The sequence below is a fragment of the Ochotona princeps genome, chromosome 15 (assembly GCF_030435755.1).
Source record: "Ochotona princeps isolate mOchPri1 chromosome 15, mOchPri1.hap1, whole genome shotgun sequence".
Taxonomy (NCBI): domain Eukaryota; kingdom Metazoa; phylum Chordata; class Mammalia; order Lagomorpha; family Ochotonidae; genus Ochotona; species Ochotona princeps.
Window position 1 is genome coordinate 42,696,267 of NC_080846.1, and position 25,213 is coordinate 42,721,479.

The 25,213-nt window shown below is 37.6% G+C and overlaps 1 protein-coding gene across 4 annotated transcripts in view; it reads right to left on the reverse strand.

The window, feature by feature from the left end:
• Positions 1–25,213, reverse strand: part of EEA1 (early endosome antigen 1) — a 116,560-nt gene that overhangs the window by 6,855 nt on the left and 84,492 nt on the right. For all 4 annotated transcript variants that reach the window (XM_058673908.1, XM_058673907.1, XM_058673909.1 and 1 more), the window contains 9 exons: positions 24,063–24,176; positions 20,919–21,074; positions 17,976–18,115; positions 16,084–16,414; positions 14,831–14,932; positions 12,264–12,446; positions 6,708–6,890; positions 3,507–3,692; positions 1,531–1,662 (listed from right to left, as the gene is read on the reverse strand). In XM_058673908.1, coding sequence (XP_058529891.1) covers positions 1,531–1,662; positions 3,507–3,692; positions 6,708–6,890; positions 12,264–12,446; positions 14,831–14,932; positions 16,084–16,414; positions 17,976–18,115; positions 20,919–21,074; positions 24,063–24,176 — 1,527 coding nt within the window. The remainder of the gene's footprint in view (positions 1–1,530; positions 1,663–3,506; positions 3,693–6,707; positions 6,891–12,263; positions 12,447–14,830; positions 14,933–16,083; positions 16,415–17,975; positions 18,116–20,918; positions 21,075–24,062; positions 24,177–25,213) is intronic.

Here is a 25,213-nt window from a genome sequence, read left to right on the forward strand (position 1 = left end):
CCTGCATGTGAGCCTGGTTAAGGGGAGAGCAAGGCTGGGCCAACTGACTGCATCCACTGGTGATTGCATGAGCCAGAGTAAGAGCAAGCTGGTTGGGGTTTGTTGCAACATCAGCTGGCAAGTGCTGGAAATGGGGGCAAATCTCAGACTAGACTGCAGAAACCACCTGCTGGGAGTGGGCCCAGGAGAGAAACTGTGAACACCTCTCTGATGGGCTGCAACTCCTACTACTGAGCATGAGAACCATGGGTGGGAATGGGCCTGGCTAGACTTGCCTGCGTGAGTGTGGGCTAGATAGTGGGGTCAGTTGGGTTGAGCCAGGCTCCAAAGCACATTGATGTGAACAAGAGCTGAATGGGATATGAGACAGATTGGATCATTCTGCTCCACACACTGGCAAATTTAGGAACCAGGACTGGGGGTGGGCCTAATTGATGTTACTGGGTGTTGCTTCTACTAGGCTGCAGTTTCTGCTGGTGCACATGAGGGCGGAACATGTGGTGGTCAGGGTTAGGCTGGGCTGCAGCATCCACTGGTTTGTATATGAGGTGGGGCTGTGGACAGAACTGATCATGTGACTGCAGCCACCAGTGTGTGTGTGTAGGCTGATGTAGGTGATGAACTAAGCCAGACCCACACTGACTGGCACACGCAGGAGTGAGGTAGGGGTCACTTCTGGCGAAGTTTCTTTGGGAACCCCCCAACTTGACTACTGGATTCAGAACTTCAATCACGGTGAAAATGTCAGCATCTGTAGTCTGACCATGGAATGTATGTGTCAGAACTGGGTCTCCACAGCTGCTGAGGCCTGTCCAGTGGGCGGCATGCCCAGATGCACATGGGGGACATGACAGCCAGTTCATTGAGGCCTGTAGAAAACATTTAGTACCAAGGAGGGCAGAACATTTTGGACAGTTCTCAGGGACAAGTCTCTGGGAGAATCGAGACTCTAAGGTGGATTATGTCAGCCAATGGACCTTGAAAGCATTTCTTCAACCTTGAAGCAACAAGAACAACAGCATCTCAGAACTATCAAAACCACTCAAGCAGTGTCCTCAGAACATGCTCCGCATCGGAGACCCTGACATTGGGTGGCCTTCCCGCATTCCTGGAGGCTGATGCAGCTGGGCCGCTGGGAGCCGCCCTCTCCCCTTCTCTCCACCTTCCGCAGAGGGCAGAAGAAAAAAGTAGATTGGAAGCAGTTGTCTCATCAAGTTTCTCCCATTCCTTGACCCTCCTCACCCTAACTGGTGGTCCACATGAGCATGTATCCCTCTCAATGGTGTAACATCATCAAAAAGAAAATGAATGTATTATTTTTAAAAAATAATACAATTGTTTATTCAGAAATCTGAAAATAAAATTAATTTCAAACTATATGTATAGATATTCAATGCAAGAGCATTGGGGCAAAAGCAAAATAAATTTCCCAGCCCACAGCAGGTGCTCCAAAACAAAAACAGGTAAATTTTCATTTGAAACAATAATAAACCCCAGAAGGAAGGGGAGAAACCATTGATCTTTACAAACCTTCATGCTTTCTTGTTTGTGGGACTTGAGTTCTTCTGTTAATTTAGTGATTTCTTTTTCTTGTCTACCCTTAATTTCTTCCATCTCTGCCAATTTAGACTGCTCATTCGCTAATTCTTTTTCTTTCAGTGACTGTAAAAAAATAACCAAAAGAAATTTTGAAGCAAATACGTGACTGGAAGGTAGTGTAATAAAAAGCATTATATTTATGATCCTTTCCGCTTAAGCGAATTTCGGCAAGTTTTATATCCTCTTCCTGTCTCATTAGTGCATACACACAGCGGAACAATGTCACTGTGAGGATTAGCAGTCACAGTAAAAATCTGTGAAGTGAAAAATGTTTGTCACAGTAAACATACCATAAAATTTTTCCTGAACTGAAAGAATGGTATTCTTTTACTCATAATTTCTGTGCTCTGTCACTATCTTTGTGCAGGCAGCCTTGTCAGAGGCATCACATGTCACCTCATTTAGCTTCTATGATGCTTGGCCAGTGCTGTGGCGCAGCAAGGAAAGCTGCTACCTGAGATGCCGGCATTCCATAAGGGCTCCACTGCTCCGCTGCTGATCCAGCTCCTTGATAATGGCCTGGAAAAGCTGTGGAAGACAGGCCAAGTGCCTGGATTCCTCCCACCCATGTGGGAGACCCTGAAGAAGCTCCTGGCTCCTGGATTCCATCTGGCACAGCCCTGGCAGTTGTGGCCATTTGGGAAGTGAACCAGTAGATTAAAGATCTCTCTTTCTGCTTCTTCTTGTCTATGTAACTACACTTTCAAATAAATCTTTAAAAAAGCATTCTATAATATGAACAGTCAAGTTTTAAAATTTTTATTTTATAAGTAAAGAAACAAAGGTTTAAGATAAGTACGTAATCTTATTACGTACTAAAACTAAAAATCTGACTGGCCTAAAGCCCCAGCACTTAACATATATGTAAACAAGAGTTATCAATTATGAATTTCATTCCAGTTTCACCCTCCTGAAGCACACAAAAATATCCCCCATTCTTTAAGATTTAATGAATTACAGGTTTTTTAAAGATTTATTTATTTATTTATTTATTTATTTATTTATTTATTTATTTATTTACTGGAAAGGCAGATATACAGAGAGGAGGAGAGACAGAGAGGAAGATCTTCTGTCTGCTGATTCAAGCAGCTGCAATCGCCAGAGCTGAACCAATCTGAAGCCAGGAGCCCAGAGTCTCCTCCAGGTCTCCCACGTGAATGCAGCATCCCAAGACTTTGGGCCATCCTTGACTGCTTTCCCAGGCCACAAACAGGGAGCTGGATGAGAAGCAGGGCCACCAGGATTAGAACTGACACTCATCTGGGATCCTGGCACGTTCAAGCTGAGGACTTTAGCTGTTAGGCTACCATATTGCACCCATGAATTGGATAGTTTAAAATAGATTAAGTTCAGTAATTATACACTTCAGAATATTACCCTATTACACATAGGATATATGATTTCAAGCATTAAAAGATTTCTCTTCACACAGATTTAAAGAGATTTTTACACTGCATTGGTTATATAAACCAATGTTTTCAACTTTATAACAGCATCATTTCTATAAAATACACCTTTCTCACCCTTAGAGAAAGGTGATTATTAATACTGTTTTTGGACTTTTCACTGCCCAAATAGCCCATCCAGAGGCTAAGATGCTCTACGAGAACTAGCTGAAGGCCTATAGTAAATGTTTTCAACCAAGAATCTATGGTGTGAAAAGTAGGCTTATTTGTAAAACTAAGAAGAATTATAAGAAAAAATGGGTAGAAATATAAAAGGACTATTAAGAAGTGCTTGCTAACACTAAAATTTTAGTGATCAAAACTGCTTTATCAGAAGCTAGAGGTCTCCCACAAAGACTGTTGAAAACACAGGTGACGACAGAGGATCAGAGGTCTTGATGGACGGTTTCTAAAGGCACCAGAGTTCTCAGACGTCAGCTTAAAGTCAAAAGAGTGAAATACCTTTTCTTTTTGAGTGTCTTGCAGTGCTTTACTCTGCTCCTTCAGCTGCTGCTCCTTCTTTGCTGAATCCTGCTCCAATGTAGCCTTGGCGGCTTTCAGCTCTTGGATTAGTTTATTTTGGTTTCCAATTTGATTCCTGTTTGAAATCAAGTCCTCCTGTGCTAGAGAAAGCTTCTCTTCTACAGACTTAAAAAAAGAATTTCCTCAAATTAGTATGTCACTTCCTTTAGCAAATTGCAACAGAAATCTGAAGTTGATATAGGCAGTGTAGAAGCCAATATGCTGTGAAAGGGGACATGGCACACTCTTCATTAAGATCATTTAACACAAATAATTCTAGAATATCAACTCCTGGCGTTTTTGAAAAAAAATTTATAGTGTTTATAACATTTATAAAAACAATTTATATATAAAAACAATATAAAACATTAAAAACAATTTTAATACCTCTAGACATAATTTTAAAAGATTCACTGTTTATCATGTCTTCAACATTGGCTAGGTGATACAAAGCACTATCAATAAGTAGGTACCATATCAAATACACTCAGAAAACATACATATGGTCAGAGAAAAGACATAAGATGAGAGTAAACACCTTTAAAAGACACAGCTAAATGGTAGTTTGTATACATTTATTTAGTATCAGATCTCTGAAGTCCCTTATCTTGCTTTTTGTAGCGCAGGACCAAGTCATTGGTAGCTGCCAAGCGACCCAGAAGAGCACATTCCGCCAAGCCTCACCACCCCACACCCTTGACTTCCCACTGGTGTGATACAACTACCGGCTGTCGGTTAACAGCTCGCGGGCACCAACTGTGCTAAGGGCCAAATACTTTGAAAAGCCAACATTGAAGAATGGGCAAGTGTTCTGACCCATCAGGCTTACGTCTACAGTAGATACAGACTGGGAATGGCAGGAACCTTGCAACATTCTGCTACTTTTGCTGAGAAACAACAGGGAACAGGAAACAATCTAAGATTTCTTCCACAAAATCTATTAGGAATTTGCCATCACTTCCTCTGGAGGAACAGTCACTTTGAAAAAAAACAGATGGTATGTAAAATTTTCACTTCACTCAGGGTATAAAATTTACCTTAAATTCCACTTCTCCCTTTCCAGAGCAACAAAAAACCCAACATATAACAGCAAATTTGAAATAGCCAATCAACAAACTTGAGTATTTCATACATATTCCAGCAGATGGGGCTAAAGGCCTAGATTAGGTCAGGCTGTCAGTCTCTTGGTGTGCAGGTATCTGTCAGCCCATGGTGTGCTCTTGCCAGTCTAAATACCGTGATAGCCTTGACTTAGGTAAGTGTCACGTGACAAGGTCCTGAGTCTCTCTCCTCTCCTACACACAAGATTCTATTGCATTAGTGAAGAAAGAAAAACAATGCTTGACAATCATCTCTTCTTCTGGTTTACCAAAAGTGTTGCTTGAATATCCCTGGTAATTTCCACGTTTTAAAATCCACTGTCTTTGTAGCTCATATGTTTCTCATTTTAAAAGCCTTAGGATAGAATTTATTAATATTCGATTTTGTTTTAAAATTCCAAATGAGAACAGGGAACTTGCCATGACTTTGCCACTGCACAGCACTGGATTTACCCTCTCCTTAAGAGCACTGAGCCTGCCCTCATCTGCCATAAGAAAAGTGCTGAAGTAAAGATTCTATCCAAGGCCTCATAACAGCTGTCGGACCGTGGCAGCTTCACTCTGTCTTTTCTTTTTGCCCATATTTACAATGGAATTATTCTTTCATTTATTAAGCTATTTCCTGACATCATTTTGGACATATAAAATTGTTCTTGGCTTAACTGAAGAATAATGATTTCAGAGATACAAGCCTGTTACTAGGTTAACCTCGGTAAATGATACAACCAATATGGAAAGAAGATGATTTTTGCCATGAATCACAAAGTTTCATTTCTTCTACCACTTGCATATTGTTCATTTTCATTTACTTTGTATTAGCAGCTACTATGAACACAAGCTACCACCATCTCGCACTCAAAATCCTGCCATGTCTCCTCTCTAGCAAATAAAGTAGCAGAGTCACATCTACTGCTTTCCGGCACATTAGCAGGAAGATGGATCAGAAATGTTAAGTAGCCAGGAATTGAAACCCTACTCTGCTATGGGTACCCTAAGTGGTGACAAACTCCAATATCCCGGGCCCAGCGGCATGGCCTAGCGGCTAAAGTCCTCGCCTTGAACGCCCCGGGATCCCATATCGGCGCCGGTTCTAATCCCGGCAGCTCCACTTCCCATCCAGCTCCCTGCCTGTGGCCTGGGAAAGCAGTTGAGGACGGCCCAATGCTTTGGGACCCTGCACCCGCGTGCGAGACCCGGAGGATGTTCCAGGTTCCCGGCATCGGATCGGCGCATCGGCCCGTTGCGGCTCACTTGGGGAGTGAATCATCGGATGGAAGATCTTCCTCTCTGTCTCTCCTCCTCTCTGTATATCCGACTTTCCGATAATAATAAAATCTTTAAAAAAAAAAAAAAAACTCCAATATCCCACAACACCTGCCCCTATTGCATTTCTACTTGAAATAGAGGGAGACAGACAGAAAGGTGAAAGATGTCCCATCTACTCATTCATCCCCCAAATGCCTGCAACAGCCAGAATTGCATCAAATTGATGTCAGGAGCCTAGAGCTCCACCTGGGACTCCGACAAATGTGTTATAGCCTGTAGTACCCGAGGCAAGATCTGCCAACTCCCAGGATGTACATTAAAGGAATATGGAAAAATGGCTAGGAACTGAACTAAGCACTCCAAAACGGAATGTGAGGTTCCTAAGTAGAAACTGTACCCAATGCCTGCTGCACCCAATGCCTGACTTTGGTTTGTATTTAAATTTAAAGCTCCTTGGGCTTTCCAACAGAAGCCCACCTTTGAAGCTATTTTCACATAAAGACAGCAAATCCTTAGAAAAACTAGCAGTGTAGCAATTAACATACACCTAAATTATTTTATTAATACAGATGCCAATTTATAATGTCACATTTATGTATATCATTGTTATAAAAGTTGATTTTTGAAATTATGTTAAGCCAAGAATAACTTAATAGAAAGCATAATAATCTATAAATATTAACATTCCTTTTACCATCTGAATTCAAATGAGTCATTTAACGAACATGTATAAACAATTTACCCAGTGTTTATGACATCATACAGTTTATGATACCTTAAGGTCTTGCCTTGTGGCTAGAAGTTCAGATTCCTTTCCATAGAAATCAGACTGAAGCTGCTTTAGATTTTCCTGACTTTTTTCATAGGTGCTCTGTAACAGTGACATCTTCTCCTTCTCTGCTGCCAGTTCCTGGGCTGCCTCTGCTGACTGCTGCTGCAGCTTATTCTCAAGTTCCGTCTGAAACACACAATAGTGACATAAAATAATGTACACACCAAATCAATATAATGAAAGCCACACAACGAAAAAATTTTCTGAGAAAAAGATGGACTGTATTTTTGCCTTCAAATTCTACTATGACAAACAGTAATTTACCTACCGTACACCTAAGTAAGAGTTACTAAATCCAACTAGTCCTAATTTAAAGACCATTGCAAAAGCAATTACATCAAGAAAAACATGATTTCATTGGGAATCACTAAGAACCAGGTCCTGGGAGACAGAATAATAGTTTGCTTCTGAAGTGCTAGATATCTCAAGACGCTATAAATTAAGGTTGAACTAAGGGAAACTTCCACATGAAAGAAACTAACAAGCCACTACTTTGTTGATGTATGTAGTTCCTCTCTTGGAAACCCAACAGCAATAGAGTTCTACAGGGTATCTTTATTAATACCAAAGCAGAAAAGAGAAGATCTCACAAAGGCCCAGCTCCTCTAAACTTGCTTTTGGTCTTTAAGAATATCCAGAAAATAACCATAGATATGACATAACCAAAATATATACACATGCACAGAAGAAAAACTAAGTGCTGGCTTTTACAATAAAGGCAGTGCCCTGGTAAAATCATTGTTGAGGTCACGCTTCAAACCCATCATGATTTTTGGCTACGACTTACTTGGCCTCTCAGCAATGATTGGTATAATTTCATTATATTCCCCCCTTCTAAAACATACGTTCTTCACTCTGCTTTCTAAGCTCATGTTTTAGGTTTTCTTCCCATCTCAATGGACATTCCTTCATAAAATCTTCTACTAGTTCTCTTTATTTTCTCTTTATTTTCCCACACCTCTCAAAATTACAGGACTCCCAAAATTCTGTCATTGTTCCTCGTTTATTCTATTAGCACCCTCTCTTTAGAAGATTTCAACTAAACCCATAGTTTTGAATATCTTCTATTTACATGTGGCTCCCTAGCTATTTGAATTCTGCTACTTCCATTCAAACACCTTCCTGACACCTCTCCTTGATAAGAACATACACTTAGCTCAAGAGAATTCTTGGCTCCTGAGAGCAACTCTGCATTAGAATGTGGCCAATTCTGCCTGCACTTAAATTCTACCATTCCCTGCTTTAAAAAACTCTATAGTAAATTTCATTGTGCTAAGAATATAATATAGCATTCTCTGTTATCACATAATTAAAAAAATTCATTATAAATGACCTACCTTCCATCTGCTTCTCTGAAAACCTATTACTCTTCCTATCTCTCACTTCTTTAACCAATACTGGTCTTCTATTTTTAGAAAATAACAAGCCTGTTCTAAAGTCTTTTTTTTAAAACATTTTATTGAGATAGAGTACTATAGCAAGAAATTCAAATTAAGTATACAGAATAAATGAGGTTTTTTTGTGTTCTGATCAGATTCAGAACCAATACCCAATTAAGAATAAACAATATCCTTGTTCTAAGGTTTTTGAACTAGCTGTCCTTTGATCTTTATATGGAAAGCTCTTTTAATGTATGCAACAACTTCAAATGTCTTCAGAGATAATTATTGATTACCTAATCTTGCTAGACTCGTCTCCCATAATGAAGTGTATGGAACTGGATGAATCCTGCTTCGGTTATTTGCCTACTAGAGTATAAGCTCCAAGAGAACAAATCCTGTTTCTGTTATGTTCTTACTTAGATCTTCAGTACAAACTGTTTGCCATGGTAAAAAAAAAAAAAAGGGTATTCAGAAATATATCTCAAGTGAATGAATATGTGAAAAACGAATAAGCTGGAGGTAGAAAAGCCTGGAACATCTATGATGAACTAATGTATTAACCCAGATAGAAGAAAAAATCTGGACCAAGGATGTGTGGAGGTGGGAATCAGAGGAAGGGGCAACTTTAAGAGACATAGCAGACAGACAGGAACTGGTGCTACCTATAAGGTGGATAATTGATCTCCTGATACAGTATCTAAGACAGCCCATGTCATCTACCTTTCTTAGAATTCTACCTCTCATTCATGTTGAAGAATTTCTGAGTATCTCTTTCTTTCTTTCTTTCTTTCTTTCTTTCTTTCTTTCTTTCTTTCTTTCTTTCTTCCTTTTTCTTTTTTCTTTTTCTTTCTTTTTTTTTTTTTTTTTTTTTTTTTGAGAGCGAGAGAGACAAGAGTAAGAGAACAGAACTGTGTCTCTCGGTCATGCAGAGAATCAAGATGGCAAAATAGGGTAGGGACACGTTTAAACAGATGGAGAAATATTAGCCAATGTGAAGCAGAGAGGGCACATTCCAGGAAAGAGAAGACAGAACAACAGTGGAGGGGTACCTGGAGACTGACAGATAAAGGAAAGCAGCAGACACAGTGGTGTGGTGTTGCAGTGACTGATACTCCAGAGGCATCAGCAAGCTGCAATCCGAATCAAATGGGCAGCCAGAATACACCAGCAGCCAGGTGGGAAGGGATTTTCACTGGGAGCTCAGGAGGTGAACCCAGACAAGGATCTGCCAGTCCTGCTGGTTTGTTTGATTTGACCAGGAGCAGAGACACAGACAGGCAGTGCAGGAACAGGGTGGATTTCACAACCCAGTCTGCCCCTTAGAGCTGTATTGGCCACAATTTTGTTTAAGGAGACTGAGGGCTATGCAGAGTACTGCACATGCACTGAGCTGGGAATGCACTCATTTCTGATTCAGTGAACTGCAATAACGCAGCATCCTACAGGTTCCACCCAAGATAGGTCTGGGTAGCACTCAGATATGATGGCCAGCAGATCAAGAATGCTAGTAATGGCACATCAGGTGCCATTTTGTACAGTGTGGAAAAACTTTTAAGACTGCAGGGACAATAGTGAGCTGTGTATGTGCTGAGCTCGTGGAGAATTCACTGACCTCAGCGCATTGCACTGGTATCACAGGAAAATAATTCTGACTATGGCATAGTACGGGTCAAAATAAGTCCGTGTGCCTCTCATACCTAATGGCCAACAGGTTCCAGCAAGATCACCACCAACAACAACCTAGCTATATAGGACACCTGGTGTCTCCCTGATCTTGCAACCTGCTCCAACCGGAACTGCGAGAAAGGTTGTAGAGACAATGGTGCAGCCTCAGCACAGTATCACAGGAAGTGGAGACTGGTGAACCAGGATCTGGGGCTACAAACGATGGTGGAAATCTAACATAAGAACACAGACACAAAACTCACAGGACAAAGTGGCACAACTGGCTGTAAACAAAGAGCCGTGTGCCAACTGCAATAAGTACAATTGAATTGTAGACCTGTGGGTGACACAGTTTAAAAACCTGCCCCAAGAAGAAGTACCTGATAACCAGAAGTACAATGACCAAGAGCAAAAGAGCAGACAGAGGCACAATAAATATTACTGAAGACTCCCCTGCAAAGGAGCAAAACCCTTTGCCAATCTCAGAGTTCACTGAGGAAGACATCGAGAAAATGGGGGATACAGAATTCAAAATACTTGTTATAAAACTTATCAACAACAGGAAGCATATAAAGCAGGCATTCAAGGAATATGTCACACTGGAAATGAATCAAATGAAAGCTGGTATTTCAGAAATGAAGAATACAGTGGAGCAAGTTAAAAGTACAATGGAGAGTCTCTAGAATGAAGGGGGCAGAAAATAGAATCTCAAAATTAGAAGATATTTCCTGTCACCAGGAGGGAACAAACAAAAAGCTGGAAGCAGAGCTCGATTAAGCTAAAAAAAAAAGTATTCAAGAACTGAAAGACACTATTAAGAGGCTAAATATAAGAGTTATGGGAGTTGCAGAAGGTGCAGAAAGAGAAGTTGGGTTTACAAATGTATTTAATGAAGTAACAAGGGAAAATTTCCTTAATCTAGAGAAAGAATTGGGAAAAAACATCCAGGAGGAGCACAGATCTCCCAATAGGATTGACCAAAAGTGATCTTCACCACGACACATGATCATCAAGCTTTCTTAAATTGAACATAAAGAAAAGATCACAAAAGACTAAATCAATGAACAACCCATTGCTAAAATGACAAGATCCTATTGTATGATATACGAGTCACTGAATGATTTAATCAGAAGGAAGTGTTTTTGAAGAGATGAAACTAACAGAGAATAACAAAACCCATGTGATATAGTTTCCGCTAATCTTTATTGAAGTGTGTCTCCTCCAGACAATAAACAGATGGCTTTTGTTTTTTAATCAAGTGTACTACTCTATGATGTTTGATTAAGCTTAAGCCATTTACATTCAGAGTTTAATATACATGGGTGTGACATTGGTCCTGTCATTTTAGGGATGGGCTGTTCATTGGTTTAGTCTTCTGTTGTCATTTTACTGTATATCATACAGTAGCATCATTTTCTTCAAGAAGGTTCTTGATTTTCATTTCTTCAGCTACATGTTAGTCATTTAATAGCATGTTATTTAACTTCTTGGTGTTGTTAATTTCTTTTTTCTTCCTGTTGTTGATTTTGTTTTGTGGCTCTTCATTTAAGGGGATGTATAGTAGCTGTGTAATGGAGACTGTCATATCTAGTAACATGTCATTTAACTTCAGGCATTGTAAATTTCTATTTGTTGCTTTTGTATCATGACTTTTCATTTAAGGGGATGTACAGTAGTTGTGTAAATGAGACTGTCATATCTAGTAACATGTCATTTAACTTCATGGCATTGTAAATTTCCTCTTTTCTTTCTATTGTTGATTTTGAAACATGACTTTTCATTTAAGGGGATGTACAGTAGCTGTGAAATGGAGACTAACATTCAGATGTGAGGATGTAGTGTGGTATGCATTTCTGCTTCTAGACAAAGATGGACTTACAATGAAACTGTTTACTATTTCTTGACAATGGGATTCTGGACTCTCTGCCATTGTCCATGCCCACAAGATGGACATATGACTGAGTATGAAGAAATATATGTTAATAATGATATAGAGGAACTGGGGGGGAGGGAACTGGGGAGGGGATAAGGGAATATGAAACTGTACTATAAAACAATAAGAATAATAATAAAATGAATTTAAAAAAATAATCCAGTATCAACTCTTGGCCTCAAGAAGTATTAAAACATCTACTCAATAGAATGAAAAATAGATACTAAATAATAAATTAGAAAAGGACTGGAAATGGGAATCATTATGATATACCTAAACTATCAAACAGATATAAAATCTGACATTAATGAATTTTAACATATTTCATTTGTAATTTTTATTGTGGGTGCTCTAACTAGCAGGATACATGTCCACTCCCTTAAATGTATAGATAATCAATTTAGAAAAATTGATCACATAAAACATTTCCTATGTTGCAACTCTTCTGTTAATATTTTTACTCCAATTGCCAATTTTTTTGTTCTCCTCATTAAAAATAAACAAATATCATATGTATACCTTCTGAGAAATAGCAATTTTAACTTCTCCTTGGAGTGCTTCAATTTTCTTTTTCCTTTTTTCAGTTGATTGCTGCAGCTCACTTATAGTCCCTTGAAGTTGTTGTTGTTCTTTTTCCTTTTGTTTTAAAGTGTTCTGGGTCTGTAAAACTTGTTCTTGCATTGAAGTCAGTTCTAGCTTCAACTGAAAAGAAGTCCAAATGAAAATAAAGTGTTTAGAATTCACTTATTCATCCCAAATCATTATTCATTGATTATCTACCACACATCAGATACCATTAAGCCTACTTATATAACTTTTCTCATATTATTTTCATAACTGACATCACTCAGTAGATGATATGCTGGATTAGCCCTCATTATTTGTTGACTCCCAACTACTTTTTTTTTTTTTTAAAGATTTATTCATTTTATTACAGCCAGATATATACAGAGGAGAGACAGAGAGGAAGATCTTCCATCCGATGATTCACTCCCCAAGTGAGCCGCAACGGGCCGATGCGCGCCGATCCGATGCCGGGAACCCGGAACCTCTTCCGGGTCTCCCACGCGGGTGCAGGGTCCCAATGCATTGGGCCGTCCTCGACTGCTTTCCCAGGCCACAAGCAGGGAGCTGGATGGGAAGTGGAGCTGCCGGGATTAGAACCGGCGCCCATATGGGATCCCGGGGCTTTCAAGGCGAGGGCTTTAGCCGCTAGGCCACGCCGCCGGGCCCAACTCCCAACTACTTTTATCAGATAACTTATATGTCAGTACACCAAGTAAATGAAGTTAGTATTCTCTTTTATTACAGAAAGCAAGAATGATGATATCAGCATCTATTGTCTTTCAAGAACATGGCCTACTGACCATTGTTAATCAGAAAGAATAGTTTTATGCTTGTATTAATAATGAGTTCAGTTGTAGAAAACATGGCCGGTATCTGAGGATACTAAACGATAATACTCCGCAGTTACCACACTTAGATATACAGGACTTATTTAGTTACTACTGTTTTCACTCTTCACTGGCATATGTTTCTGTTCAAAATAAGACTTCACATAGAAGCCACATTGGCCAAGGTGAAATGCAATAGTAACCTCCCATCTCTCTACCTAAAGTCATGCTTTCATGTCCTATGCACATTTCATTAAGATTCCAGTGCTGCATTTCAGTGTTGAACCATATCCAATTACTTTATGCTCAGTGAAATAAGTCAATCACAAAAGGACATATATTATATGTTCCCTCTGATATAAGGCAACATTCACACAAAATATAGAACAAATAAGTAGGTGAACAAGTATATACATATATTCTCATAGATGAATTGCATATAGGAGATTAGCATACTGGGAAGTGAACACTTGTCACAGTAGGCATCTCTACTCCCAAGTAAAAGGAGGGCTTCCAGAGAAATAGTTAAATAGACCTTGATAATAAATATACCTTGATACTAGGTTTTCTATCTTTGTCTATACCTACAATTCTGTGATGCACTTAAATAGCAGAATGGTAAACTTGCAAATGCTACTAGAGGACTATTCCACTGTACCAATATTGGGGGAAATGGCGGAGGAAAAAAATGGAGAGGGAGAAACAAGAGGGGGAGAGGGGAATCCCTGTGTCTGTAGAACTGTATCATGGACAATAATAAAAAGAATTAAGAAGAAAAGTTCTATTACTATAGATATAAGCCTCAATTTCTCTTCAATGCACAGTGAAATATTTTTATGCAAAAGAGGAATTAGGTAATCTAACAATATTAATGATTATGTTATAGTAACCAATGATAAAATATCAGCTAATACATGAGCATCTACCTTGTAATTCATTCTTGTGAATACTTCAAATGTATTAACCCATTTATTTCTCACCCTAAATCTATGACCCAGATTATATTATTAGCCCAATTTTACCCCTGGAGCTCAAGGGATTACACAACCTATCTAAAACATGGCAAAATGACATAGCTAACAAATTACATCACTGAGATATAAATTTGACCACCTTTGATTCATAGCTTGGACACTTAGCCACTACACTTGGCCTAATTACAATGGCTGACATCTACTGCATGCAGGTTTCTTTCAATCACAACTAGAATTCAATTGTAATCAAAGATTTGTCAAGACTATGCTTTGCTGCTTTGTCAAGTCAGATTTTCTAGAAAGTTCCATGCCTGTATGACTGTTTTTTCTAGGGAGAAACAGACTTTTTAGAAAAAAGCCATCTAGATACTTTATAATCAATTATATTATCAATTATACTATTAATATATCTATGAAATAGTCCTTAAAGGCCACTTTTATAAAAAGCGTACTACAATTTTTTTCAATCAGAATAATGTTTTTTAACCTAGATTGTATTTATAACTCTATAGTCAGTTAACTCAATTTTCAATCCTTTTTTTAATATTCTTTTATTTTGGCCTTTTATAATAATTTAGCTTATATCTTAAACCATCATATTTCCTAGAAAAAAATCCTTCCTTTGATCTAAGGATCAGTGTGAAAATATTTTCATTGTATAAAAGATTTATTGGCCTTTACATATTTTATGCTACAGAAAAAAAAAAGAAAACCTTACCTCTTTCTCTTTTTCAAGTGACTTTTTCAGCTCATTCTGTTCCTTACGTGTGCTATCTGTCTGTATTTGAAGTTGATGCTTTAATTCTTTGCAAGTTTTTTGCTAAAAAAATATGGAAATTACATTATACAGAAATATTTGTAGTTAACTGAAGACTGGTCTATAAATCAGTAAGATACACACAAAGAAACAAACCAAAACCACTGGTGAGCTAGATGTTACAGAATCATCCAATGATGGGGCAGACCCTTTCACAGATGTAAGATGAGGCACAGCAAGCCTCAACTGTTTCTGTCACCAGCCAAAAGCAACAATACAGTATTGCAGATAAGATTTAACAAAGTTACATTTTTATGCCAGAGAATCACTTACAATTAATCACTAATAATATATAGTCTTTTCAATAATATGCATTTTGTGAACTTTTTGAAGATCTGTAATGTTTATGGATTTCCAAAATTTCCACGTTAAAGCAAGAACTATTTGAACTGCCCTCTTACACCTCAACAGGGAAGGCATACAAAAGAAAAATGTTTTCTCCAAATACAGGTGGAAGGTAAACATATTATTGTTGTATATTTTTAATACTACTATACACTTTCACTGACTTTCATGTTGAAAACATGGGTTTTACTTTTGCTATTATTTTGTTTTTCTGAGTTAAAATATTTCTGTAAAAATATTCCTCTTTAACCACTTCATAAAACCCTATTTCTCAGAAACTGAAATGTTTTATTGTATCTCTAAACATGACATTAACTGAAGCTTAGAAATCTAATGACACATCAAGAACTTCATAGCAGATTTAAAATAGTCATTAATATACTTCATTCTCTTTTTTCCTCTCATGCAAGTGAATGATGTTTCAGCTAGTAGCTGCTTTCTCCCTAGCAATGGCTCAGAGTACATACTGCAGCTTCTACCAAACATAGCAACTTCCCAGCGAGGAAAAATTGCTATATTCTAGGGGAAACATTCTCAGTCTTTAGAAGATAATACTTTTTCTTCCCTCCCCCCCTCCGTGTCTTACACACACACACACACACACACACACACACACACACATCATCATCATCATCATCATCATCATCATCATCTAGGCCTTTTTCTCAGGCGAAGTCATGCTGTTTACCACTACAGAAGCACTTTGTCATCTAAACGTAGGATAAAAAGTCTAAAGAGGATTAAATAGAAAAATCAGTACATTTTAAATATAGGAATCACTTTTAATAAAGCAAATGTGAACAACTAACCAAATCTAATATGGTAGATTTTCCTTTCTGGTTGTCCTTTTCAAATTCATCTTTGCAGTTTTTCAAAGCATCAGAGACTTCTGATAATTTCTCTTTGGTTGCAGACAGCTCCGTCACTAGAGCGTCCTTCTCTGTGCTTGCTGCTTGTAGCTCTGCTTCTGCTGCGTGTAGTCTGCTATTCAGTTCTTGGTGTTGCACCTTTGCATCTTGATTTATATTTTCAATTTCTTGTTTCAGAGAATTTTTTTCTTCCTCTTGCTTAGTAAACCTTTGTTTCATATTTTCAAGGGCCTCGGATTTTTTCTCCAGATCCAATTTTGTACTGGAGATTCTAAATATTTTAGAAACAATTTTCAAAAATAAAACACAACTTTCTGTAATTTGTAATTTGAAATTTAACACAGTCATTGAGCTTTAAGACTTTTTAGTAGGATTCAGAAGTTACAACAATAGTTTAATTACATAAAATCATATGACTGAAAAATGCTCTAGAACATCTGATCTTAACAGATGTAGATGTTCGCAAGTTAAATAAATTAGTGCTTTAAGTTAATCCTGCATCTTTTAACTTAACCCAGTCTTGTCTATCACAATTCTAAAAGAAAACTGCATGTTGTGGAGCTGCCAGAAAAGCTTTTCCATGTACCCTCATGAAGCTATGCATTGTTAGTCCCAAGTACCTAGAGAATCTAGCTGCTTATCTTGAAAAGTAAAACACATTATGAATTTGAAAGTACTTACACTTCATAACACTTAAGGTTTCCTTTAAAAAACTAAATATAAGGTAAAAACACAGAGGCCAGTGTTATGGTGCAGTGGCTAAAGCTGCTACCTGTAACATCAGCATTCCAAATGGGTATTGGTTCGTGTCCCAGTTGTTCCATTTTCTGAGTCAGCTCCCTGATATTGGCCTAGGAAAATAAGCAGAAGATGGCCCGTGTGTTGAGCCTCTGCTGCACAAGTGGGAGACAGTGGGAATTCCTGGCTCCTGCCTCTGGCCTGGTTTACTCCTGGCTGTTACGGGAAAGTAAACCAAAGAATGGAATTCCTCTCTCTCTCTCTCACTTTTTCTCGCTCTTTCTTCCCCTCTAACTTTTTTCAAACAAATAAATACATCAAAAAATTTAATTCTCATTTTAAGAATGAAAACAAATGACATATTTTAATCCTCAATTATAGCAGATCATACAAGGTATCTGTTGTTATTTGTTCCTTAACACAGGAATTTTTACACCTTAATGAATAAAATGTCAGAATGGGATAATGAAGACACAGCTTTAGAAAGTTAAACTATATATTTTTTTCAAAAAAGAAATATTTATCATAATGTATATCAGGAAAAAGACCATATATCCCTTAAAAATTGACCATTTTTCAAAGTCAAAACAACAAATATGAATACTTCTAGAATGCATACTACTTTCCAATGTAATTAGTAGAAATTTACAACAAATATAAGTTCAATAATGTGTTAAAGGAAAGCTACTAAAAGCAATGACAATCACATGAAGTTGGGTATCAATAAGATATCAAAACTCTTTTTATGCTTTGAAATTCTCCAACTTTTAGTACTAGAAATATGCATTCCTCACTAGGTACTACACTCGAAGCAGAAATCTGATTACTCCTGCATAACATACACCCTCAGTATTTTTAAATTTTACATTTGTATCCTATTTTTGTTGAAAGAGATTAGAGGATAATAAGGTTTCTACAATGAAATTACCTTTAACCATTTCATGATAGCATCAGTTTTCATTTAACTTAACAATACTTTATAAAATCAACAGAAATTATTAACACGAGTTTAGGTGCTGTGATGGCAAATCTGATATTTTAGTGCTACTTTATACTCTTCTCCCTTAATTTGTAAGTGAAGTGGTTTAGCTTACCTTTCTTTCTCCATTTCAAGCTGTTTACCTAGCTCTGTTACTCTCAGCTCTAACTCTGTATTCAGCTGCCTCTGTTGCTGGAGAGTCTGAAAAGTTTGCTCCTTGCTTGCTTTAACTTCAAGAGCATCAGCCTCTAGTTTCTGTGAAAACAAAAAGTAATATAGAGAGCATTCTACATAACTACCAATGGATTATTAAATAAAACATTCTATTTACATTCAAATTGGTGTTGATATACACTGAAATAACTAGAATAACATAGTAACAAACACATTCTGAAATCATTACTGCATTATTTATCTTGAAATCTTATAGAGGATCTAACAGACTTTATACATTATAATTAATGAATAATTCTTTAATTTTTAAATTATTTTGAATAGAATTAACTTAAAGAAAAATACTACTAAAGCAAAAGTTAGTAACTCAACTGCAAAAAAAAAAAAATTCACTCATGTATTCCCGAAAATATAGTATTCTTTTTTCTTCTCTCTTTTTAAATTTTATTTTTCTTGATGTTTACATAGTTGACCAGGGTGAGACTATTGTTTCCAAATCTTCAACCCCTTCTTCCTGTATCTGGAAGAATGGGGGAAATTAGGGGAGAAGCCACACTCAGCCTCCCCATCCCCATTACTCAAGGATGGGGAATGGCCACCCAATATCATCTCAGGGTCCCCTGTGTGGATCCTGCTCTGAGGGTTCTACTTGGGTGGTTTCGATAGTTCTGTCAATTGGTGAAATGCTGTCAATTTCACCAATCCAAGGATGAGAAAATCCTTCCAAGGTACATCTGTTGACATAGTCTACCCCAGAGTCTCTATTTGCCCAGATATTTGTTGTCAACACCAGGTGGGGGAAGTTGAGCAACGTGTTCTGCTCTCCTGCTTCTGCTATGATTCGAGATGTCCTCCGCAGGCCCCAATGGATTACCATATCCTCCATGTGCATCTGGGGATGCTGTTCACTGCTCCGTCTAAGCCACTTAGGAGGTCCAGTTCTGACACATGCACTCCACAGTCAGACACAGAGCCTGAGATTCTCCCCACGGCTGGAATTCTGAGTCCAGCAGTTCAGTTGGGAGGATCACCACAGAAACCTCTCCTGAGGTGCTCACTGACCTGACACTTGCATGTGAATGCCAGGCCCTCATGCTTACCAGTGGGACCTGTGGCTTAGTAGGGGTAACCCCCAGTAACCTCTCTGGGCCTGGTCCTAGCCCTGGTTCCTGTGTTTACCAGTACATGCAGCAGACTGGTCCAGTCTGTCCTACATCCCATCCAACTCCCATATATTTATAGCAATGGGCATTGAAACTTCACTCAACCCAACCTGCCCACACTGATGCCAGAGGATGCCACAAAGCCACAGCCTGACTAGCCAGGTCTGCCACTAGCACAGATTCTCATGCTCACCAGTGGAAGTTGCAGCCCATCAGAGAGGTGTCCACCATTTCCGTACTGGGCCCACTCCCAGCCCCAGATCTTGCACATATCAGGTGGTTCTGCAGTCTTGCCTGACAGGACTTGCCCCTCTGTCCTAGTATTTGCCAGCTGATGCTGCAGCAAATCCCAACAGCCTGAACCTACTCTGGCTCATGCACGCACCAGTGGATGCAGTTGGTTTGCCAACTCTGGCTCTCCCTCTAAACAGCTCACATGCAGGCCAACATTGTGGTGGCGCTACCAGGTGTGATCTGCACCCAGTTCCAGTACTCACACTGAACAGTGGGAACAGCAGCCCAACAGAAGAATCCCCTGCAGCCACCCTATCAGGCTCGCACCCCTCCTCCGGGATCTCATGTATGCTGGTCGCTACTATGGCCAAGTCTTGCATGGTCCAGTCCAGCCCGCCTCCCCATTCCAACTGGATAACCAGTCTCTCAATAATAAAGTACGATCATTTTGAAATGGCACTCAAATAGAATTCTCACTTAAACACTTGTCTTCTTTTCAAACATGCATAAAATAACTTGTAATTATTTCATCATTGCCATTAAGAAAAAAAAGGAACCATAAACAAAACTGTAAATGAAATTCTTCTGTAGTGTACTGGTACAGATGTACATACAAATGCTCCTTGACTTACAGTGCAGTTTCATCCCAATAAATCCACTGAAATTTAAAAACATTCTAAGGAAAAATGCATTTAATGCACCCAACCTAGCCAACCTCACAGCCTTGCAACACCACACATTTTAGAGGTTAGGTTGCTTCATTGTATGAATGTGTATGTGGTTGAGAGTTGTGGCTCACAGCCCTTGCTCATCATCACAAGACTATCACATTACTGGTCCAGGAGAAGATAAAAAATTCCAACTATGATTTCAACTGAATTCATACAGCATACACATCATCATTCTGTTTATTAATTATATGTTGGGGTCTGCCTATACAGAGGCAGATATCTTTTGATTCTATTGACATACTGTGTATATAGTAACTTCAGCGTTTTTAACTAAAAGCCTGATTTATAAGACAAAGATGCATGTCAAATGCTAAATAAACACTTTCACTTGGAACTGTTAAAGTAAGATAGACCACTTGCTATGGTCAAACATATCATTAACTAGAAGCAAAATTCACAAAGCATAGAAAAGTAAAGCTTTAAAGAAATACTCTATTGAAATAAAGAGGTAAAGAGAGGAATAAAGTAACAATATTCTTCACAACCAAAAAAATAATAAATTCTTTGTAATTACTGGATGGTTACACTTTAGAAAATGCAACCAAACTATACTGTCATTTACAAAATCCATCCATTAATTAGGAAATAAAAATAAACATGAAATTAAAACTTAGGAAAACTTAAAGTATTTTTTCAAAATTGCATGTCACAGCTATCCATTCTTTCGTTACTTGAATCTCTGCTTCTACGTAGATCATCAGATTCCATTGCTTCTCTAATAGACAATGGGGTACATTTAATGTGTTCCGTACAAACCTTAATCTGATCTTCTAGTTCTTCAGTTTTCTGTTCTAAAGAGAGGTGTTTCTCTTTATATTCCTTCAGATGACTTTCCAACTGACTGCAATATTCTTGTTTGTCTTGTAACTTTGTAGTGACCAGATCCAATTGGGCAGTGATCTTATTTAACTCCTGTACAAAAGTGCAATTGAAGACAACTTTGGTAAAATTTACTATATTTTCCCCCCAAATTTAGTCAAGGTAAAATCTAAAACATCAGTTTTACTTAAGAAATTATTTGGAGCAAGGCTTCAGACAAATCTAATGATGGATCAGATGTTATATTCACTCACCAATATAACCCAAAGTTTGCATGGACTGAGACATGAGGTTTAACAGCACATGCTTAAAAATCAAATAACTTTTCAAGGTTTTTATATGGAGAGTTTTGAATTTAGGAGCCAAGAACACAAAAGAATACTAATTAGGCTGATCATACAATATACGCATGTTAGAATTATATCTCAATATTCAAAACACCATTTTTAAAATACTTGAAATAATATGGTTATTGCATCTGTGACACTTCTTCAATTGGTTTGGAATACCAGTTGCACAGGAAAAAAATTTAAATACTAATAAAGCTACCAACTACAAAATCATTATCAATGTTTTCTTAATTTCTTCCAGTCTTTACATTATTTTTGTACATTTAAAATATAAACAATATTATGCTTTACATGCTATCTTATTCTAATGCCTTTCTAACATAATGTATCATTAAACTTTCTACTATTATTTTCTAAAATATTATATTGAATTACATAAAATTTCATTGTGATATAATCCATTTCTTACCCAGGTGTCCTGTTTTACATTCTCACATTGCTGCTAACTTCTGTGCATTTATAAATGAAGACATAAATAGAAAGAACATTTAAAGCTACAATAACTTTCTTAGGATAATATACACAAATAAGCTAAAAAAATAAAAAAGATTCTAAAGTTCTTGAAAAGTATTGCCAAACAGGGCCGCCCTACAGCCCAAATAGTGACCTGACATATCCTATCACCAGCAATGCATCAGAGTGATTGTTTTCTTCCTCACCCTCTCCCAATCTTCCCATTAGTAATTTCTGCTTCCCCCCCATAAACAGTTTTTCCTCCACTGTGGTAAATGTATCCTTCTTCTGTCTTATCTGAAACAGTTCTGATGAGCTTAGAAACTCCTAATGCAGTCTTAGTTATTCACATTTCCTTTTAGGTTCACTTCTTCTTGTATAAAAGCTGTAAACATCAAGAACATTAACTTCATCAAGATACAGTCCAGAAGAAGCCTTATCCTTCTGCCTTTAGTTTTATAAGTTTGCTAGTATTTTTGACATGTAAGTTTGAAAATGTAATGCATTTTATAAGTATATTTCCATTATACTTACTGACTGATATTGTACTTAGAAAATACGTACCAGTGTGAAAGGCATATGGATGGTAGTAGTTAAATTGCCACTTGGGAAACCCACAGTCTACATCGGAGTGCCACTGTTCTACTTCTGACCAAGCTTGCTGCTAATGCACACTCTTGGAAGTAATAATGAAGGCTCAGGTACTAGAATCCCTGCTACCTACATGGGAGACCCAGATGAAGTCTCTAACTCTGCTCTGGCCCAGTCTTGGCTCCTGTGCACATTTAGGTAGTGGATGGATGGTCTCTGCTTCTTCGTCTTTCAAATAATATTAAAATAAATAAAACAGTTTCCAGATGTGTTTAACTATACTATGAGCAAAAAACAAGTTGCAGAATCACACACATAAAGTCCACAAATATAAAAATGTCAGTTGGGGCTGGCACCATGGCTCAACACCTTCAAGGGCCAGCATCCCATATGGGTACTGGTTCATGTCCCAGATGCTCCACTTCCAATCTAGCTCCCTGCTTGTGGCCTGGGAAAGCAGTGGAGGATGGCCCAAAGCGTTGGGACCCTGCCCCCACATGGGAGACCTGGAAGAGGTTCCTGGCTCCTGGCTTCAGACTGGCTCAGCTTTGACCATTGCAGCATTTGGGAAGTAAACCAGAGGATATATATCTCTCTCCCTCTCTCCATAAATCTGTATTTCAAGTAAAAATAAACCTTTTTTAAAAATGTGTGTGTGCATGCTTATATGTGTATACAAAGACATAAACATATAGTTGACACTATGTAGAATCCAAACACACTGACTGAACCAATCACATACGAAAATGTTAATAATCACATACTAAAAACAACCATTTAAATATGATTTACATTATAAAGGGAAAATTTGTATAAACTACAAGCAAACAGCATGACCTTTTACATAAGTGATCTGAGTGCCTTCAGATTTTGGTATCTGAAAGGCTTTCTGGAATCAACTCCTTGAGTGTCAAGGCACACATATTTGTTCAACCTTTACAGAGGTCTCAAAGACATACATCAAATTCAATCACACACATCTCATCTAAGGAGGAAAATACCTAATGAATATATAAACCTGCTTTGCTTCATTTTATCTTGTCTTCAGCTGGATATTCTTCTGTATTTTTTAAATGGACCAATTATCAGTATTTCTCCTTGAATAATGTGAAAAAAATGTAAAAGCTCCAATGCAAGAAGTAATGGAAATGTACCAACCCTTGGACCTTGGCCCTAAAACTGGAAACTCCTATAGAAGTATTTGGAAAACTGTCTTTTTTATTCCCTCTATTCCTTCCATCTCCAACAAAAGGAATAACCTTCACAATTGACATGAAATACATAATAATGTTCTTTCCCTTCTTCCAAGTAGTAAGTACATCCTTGGCACAGTTCAGTCTACCTACAAAACACAAGTAAAGAGGTTTGTCTCCCTATCAATCTTAAACATGATAGCATAAGGTAACAGTTCACCTGTTAGCAGTGAAATGTTTTCAATTTCACACCAAGGGCTATTCAAAGGAGAAACACAACATTAGAAAGCCCAACCACAGTTGCATACCAACTGAGCTTTATAAAAAACAAGTCAAGATATTTTTATTTCCATCTGACTTGCTCTTCAAATCTGAACTTACCTAGGAAGTAAGCAGAATAAACAAACCTATTACAAGATTATGTACAACTGGATTATAGTTTAAATGTGAGGCCCCAGGTTGTGGTGGGAAACTGCATAAAGCTGTCTACCTACCTGCTGTTTGTCTTGTAATGCATTCTGAGCTGTATCCAAATGATTCTGAAGATCGGCTCTTTGCGCAGTTTTTGCTGCTTCTGCTGACAGCAATAACTCAGTTTTGGCCTTAATCTGCAAAAAAAATTAGATGTTATTTAATTCACAAGTAGATCCTAATTTCTCCTTATTTGAATGCACATTGATTTTGTCATTAGACTAAAACATAAAAATATTTCACAAAAACTTAAGGATTTAGAACTAGAGAAATAATATCAAAATCCCAACAATAACAATGGGAGGCAGAGAAAATGATTTCTAATAATATTTGAATAAACAAAGAGAAGATACCTCTATGTGACATCAACACATAATTGTTCCCCACTTCCACAAAGAAATAGAGATACTTCTTAAACTGAGAAGCATGACTATATTTTCAGAACTCAAGTTCACCAATGTCACTATAAATAACTGTCAACAATAATGATGACTCCAAGGAAATGCAATAATTCCAGAATCAAAAACTCAAAACAGTAAGAAAAACTAGTACTATTCTGTGAAATTCAGTATTCTCTGATATTTTCTCATGTAAAGGGTTTCCCTTTCAATACATATAAAAAGTCAAGAAATTTCACATTAAAAAATTCCGATTTCTTTTTTTTTTTTTTAAATATTCATTTATTCATTAATTACATTGCATTACATGACACAATTTCATAGGTACTGGGATTCCCCCCCCTTCACCCCAAACCCTTCCCCCATCATGAATTCCTCCACCTTGATGCATAACCACAGCTCAAGTTCCGTTGAGATTCCCTAATTAAAAGTTTACACCATACTTGGACTCTGTATGGTGTAAAAATTCCGATTTCTACAACAGGCTTTAGACAAAATCAAACAAACTAAAGTGTCTTACTATGAAAAGCAATTCAGTTCATTGTCTGAATAATTTCATTGCAATTATCTCTAACAGGAAAGTCAAAAGTAGGAAAATTGTAAACTCATGTTTTAACTTAAAATATTATGAGAAAAGGTTAAAAATAACTAGGAATATCAATAAACCTCAGAAATTTAAGATTTCTATCAAAAATGTAATTTTAAACAGAAGGGGAAAATAGCAATAATTCTTTCTCAATAACTAAATACTTAAATTTTCATAAGAGGTTACATCT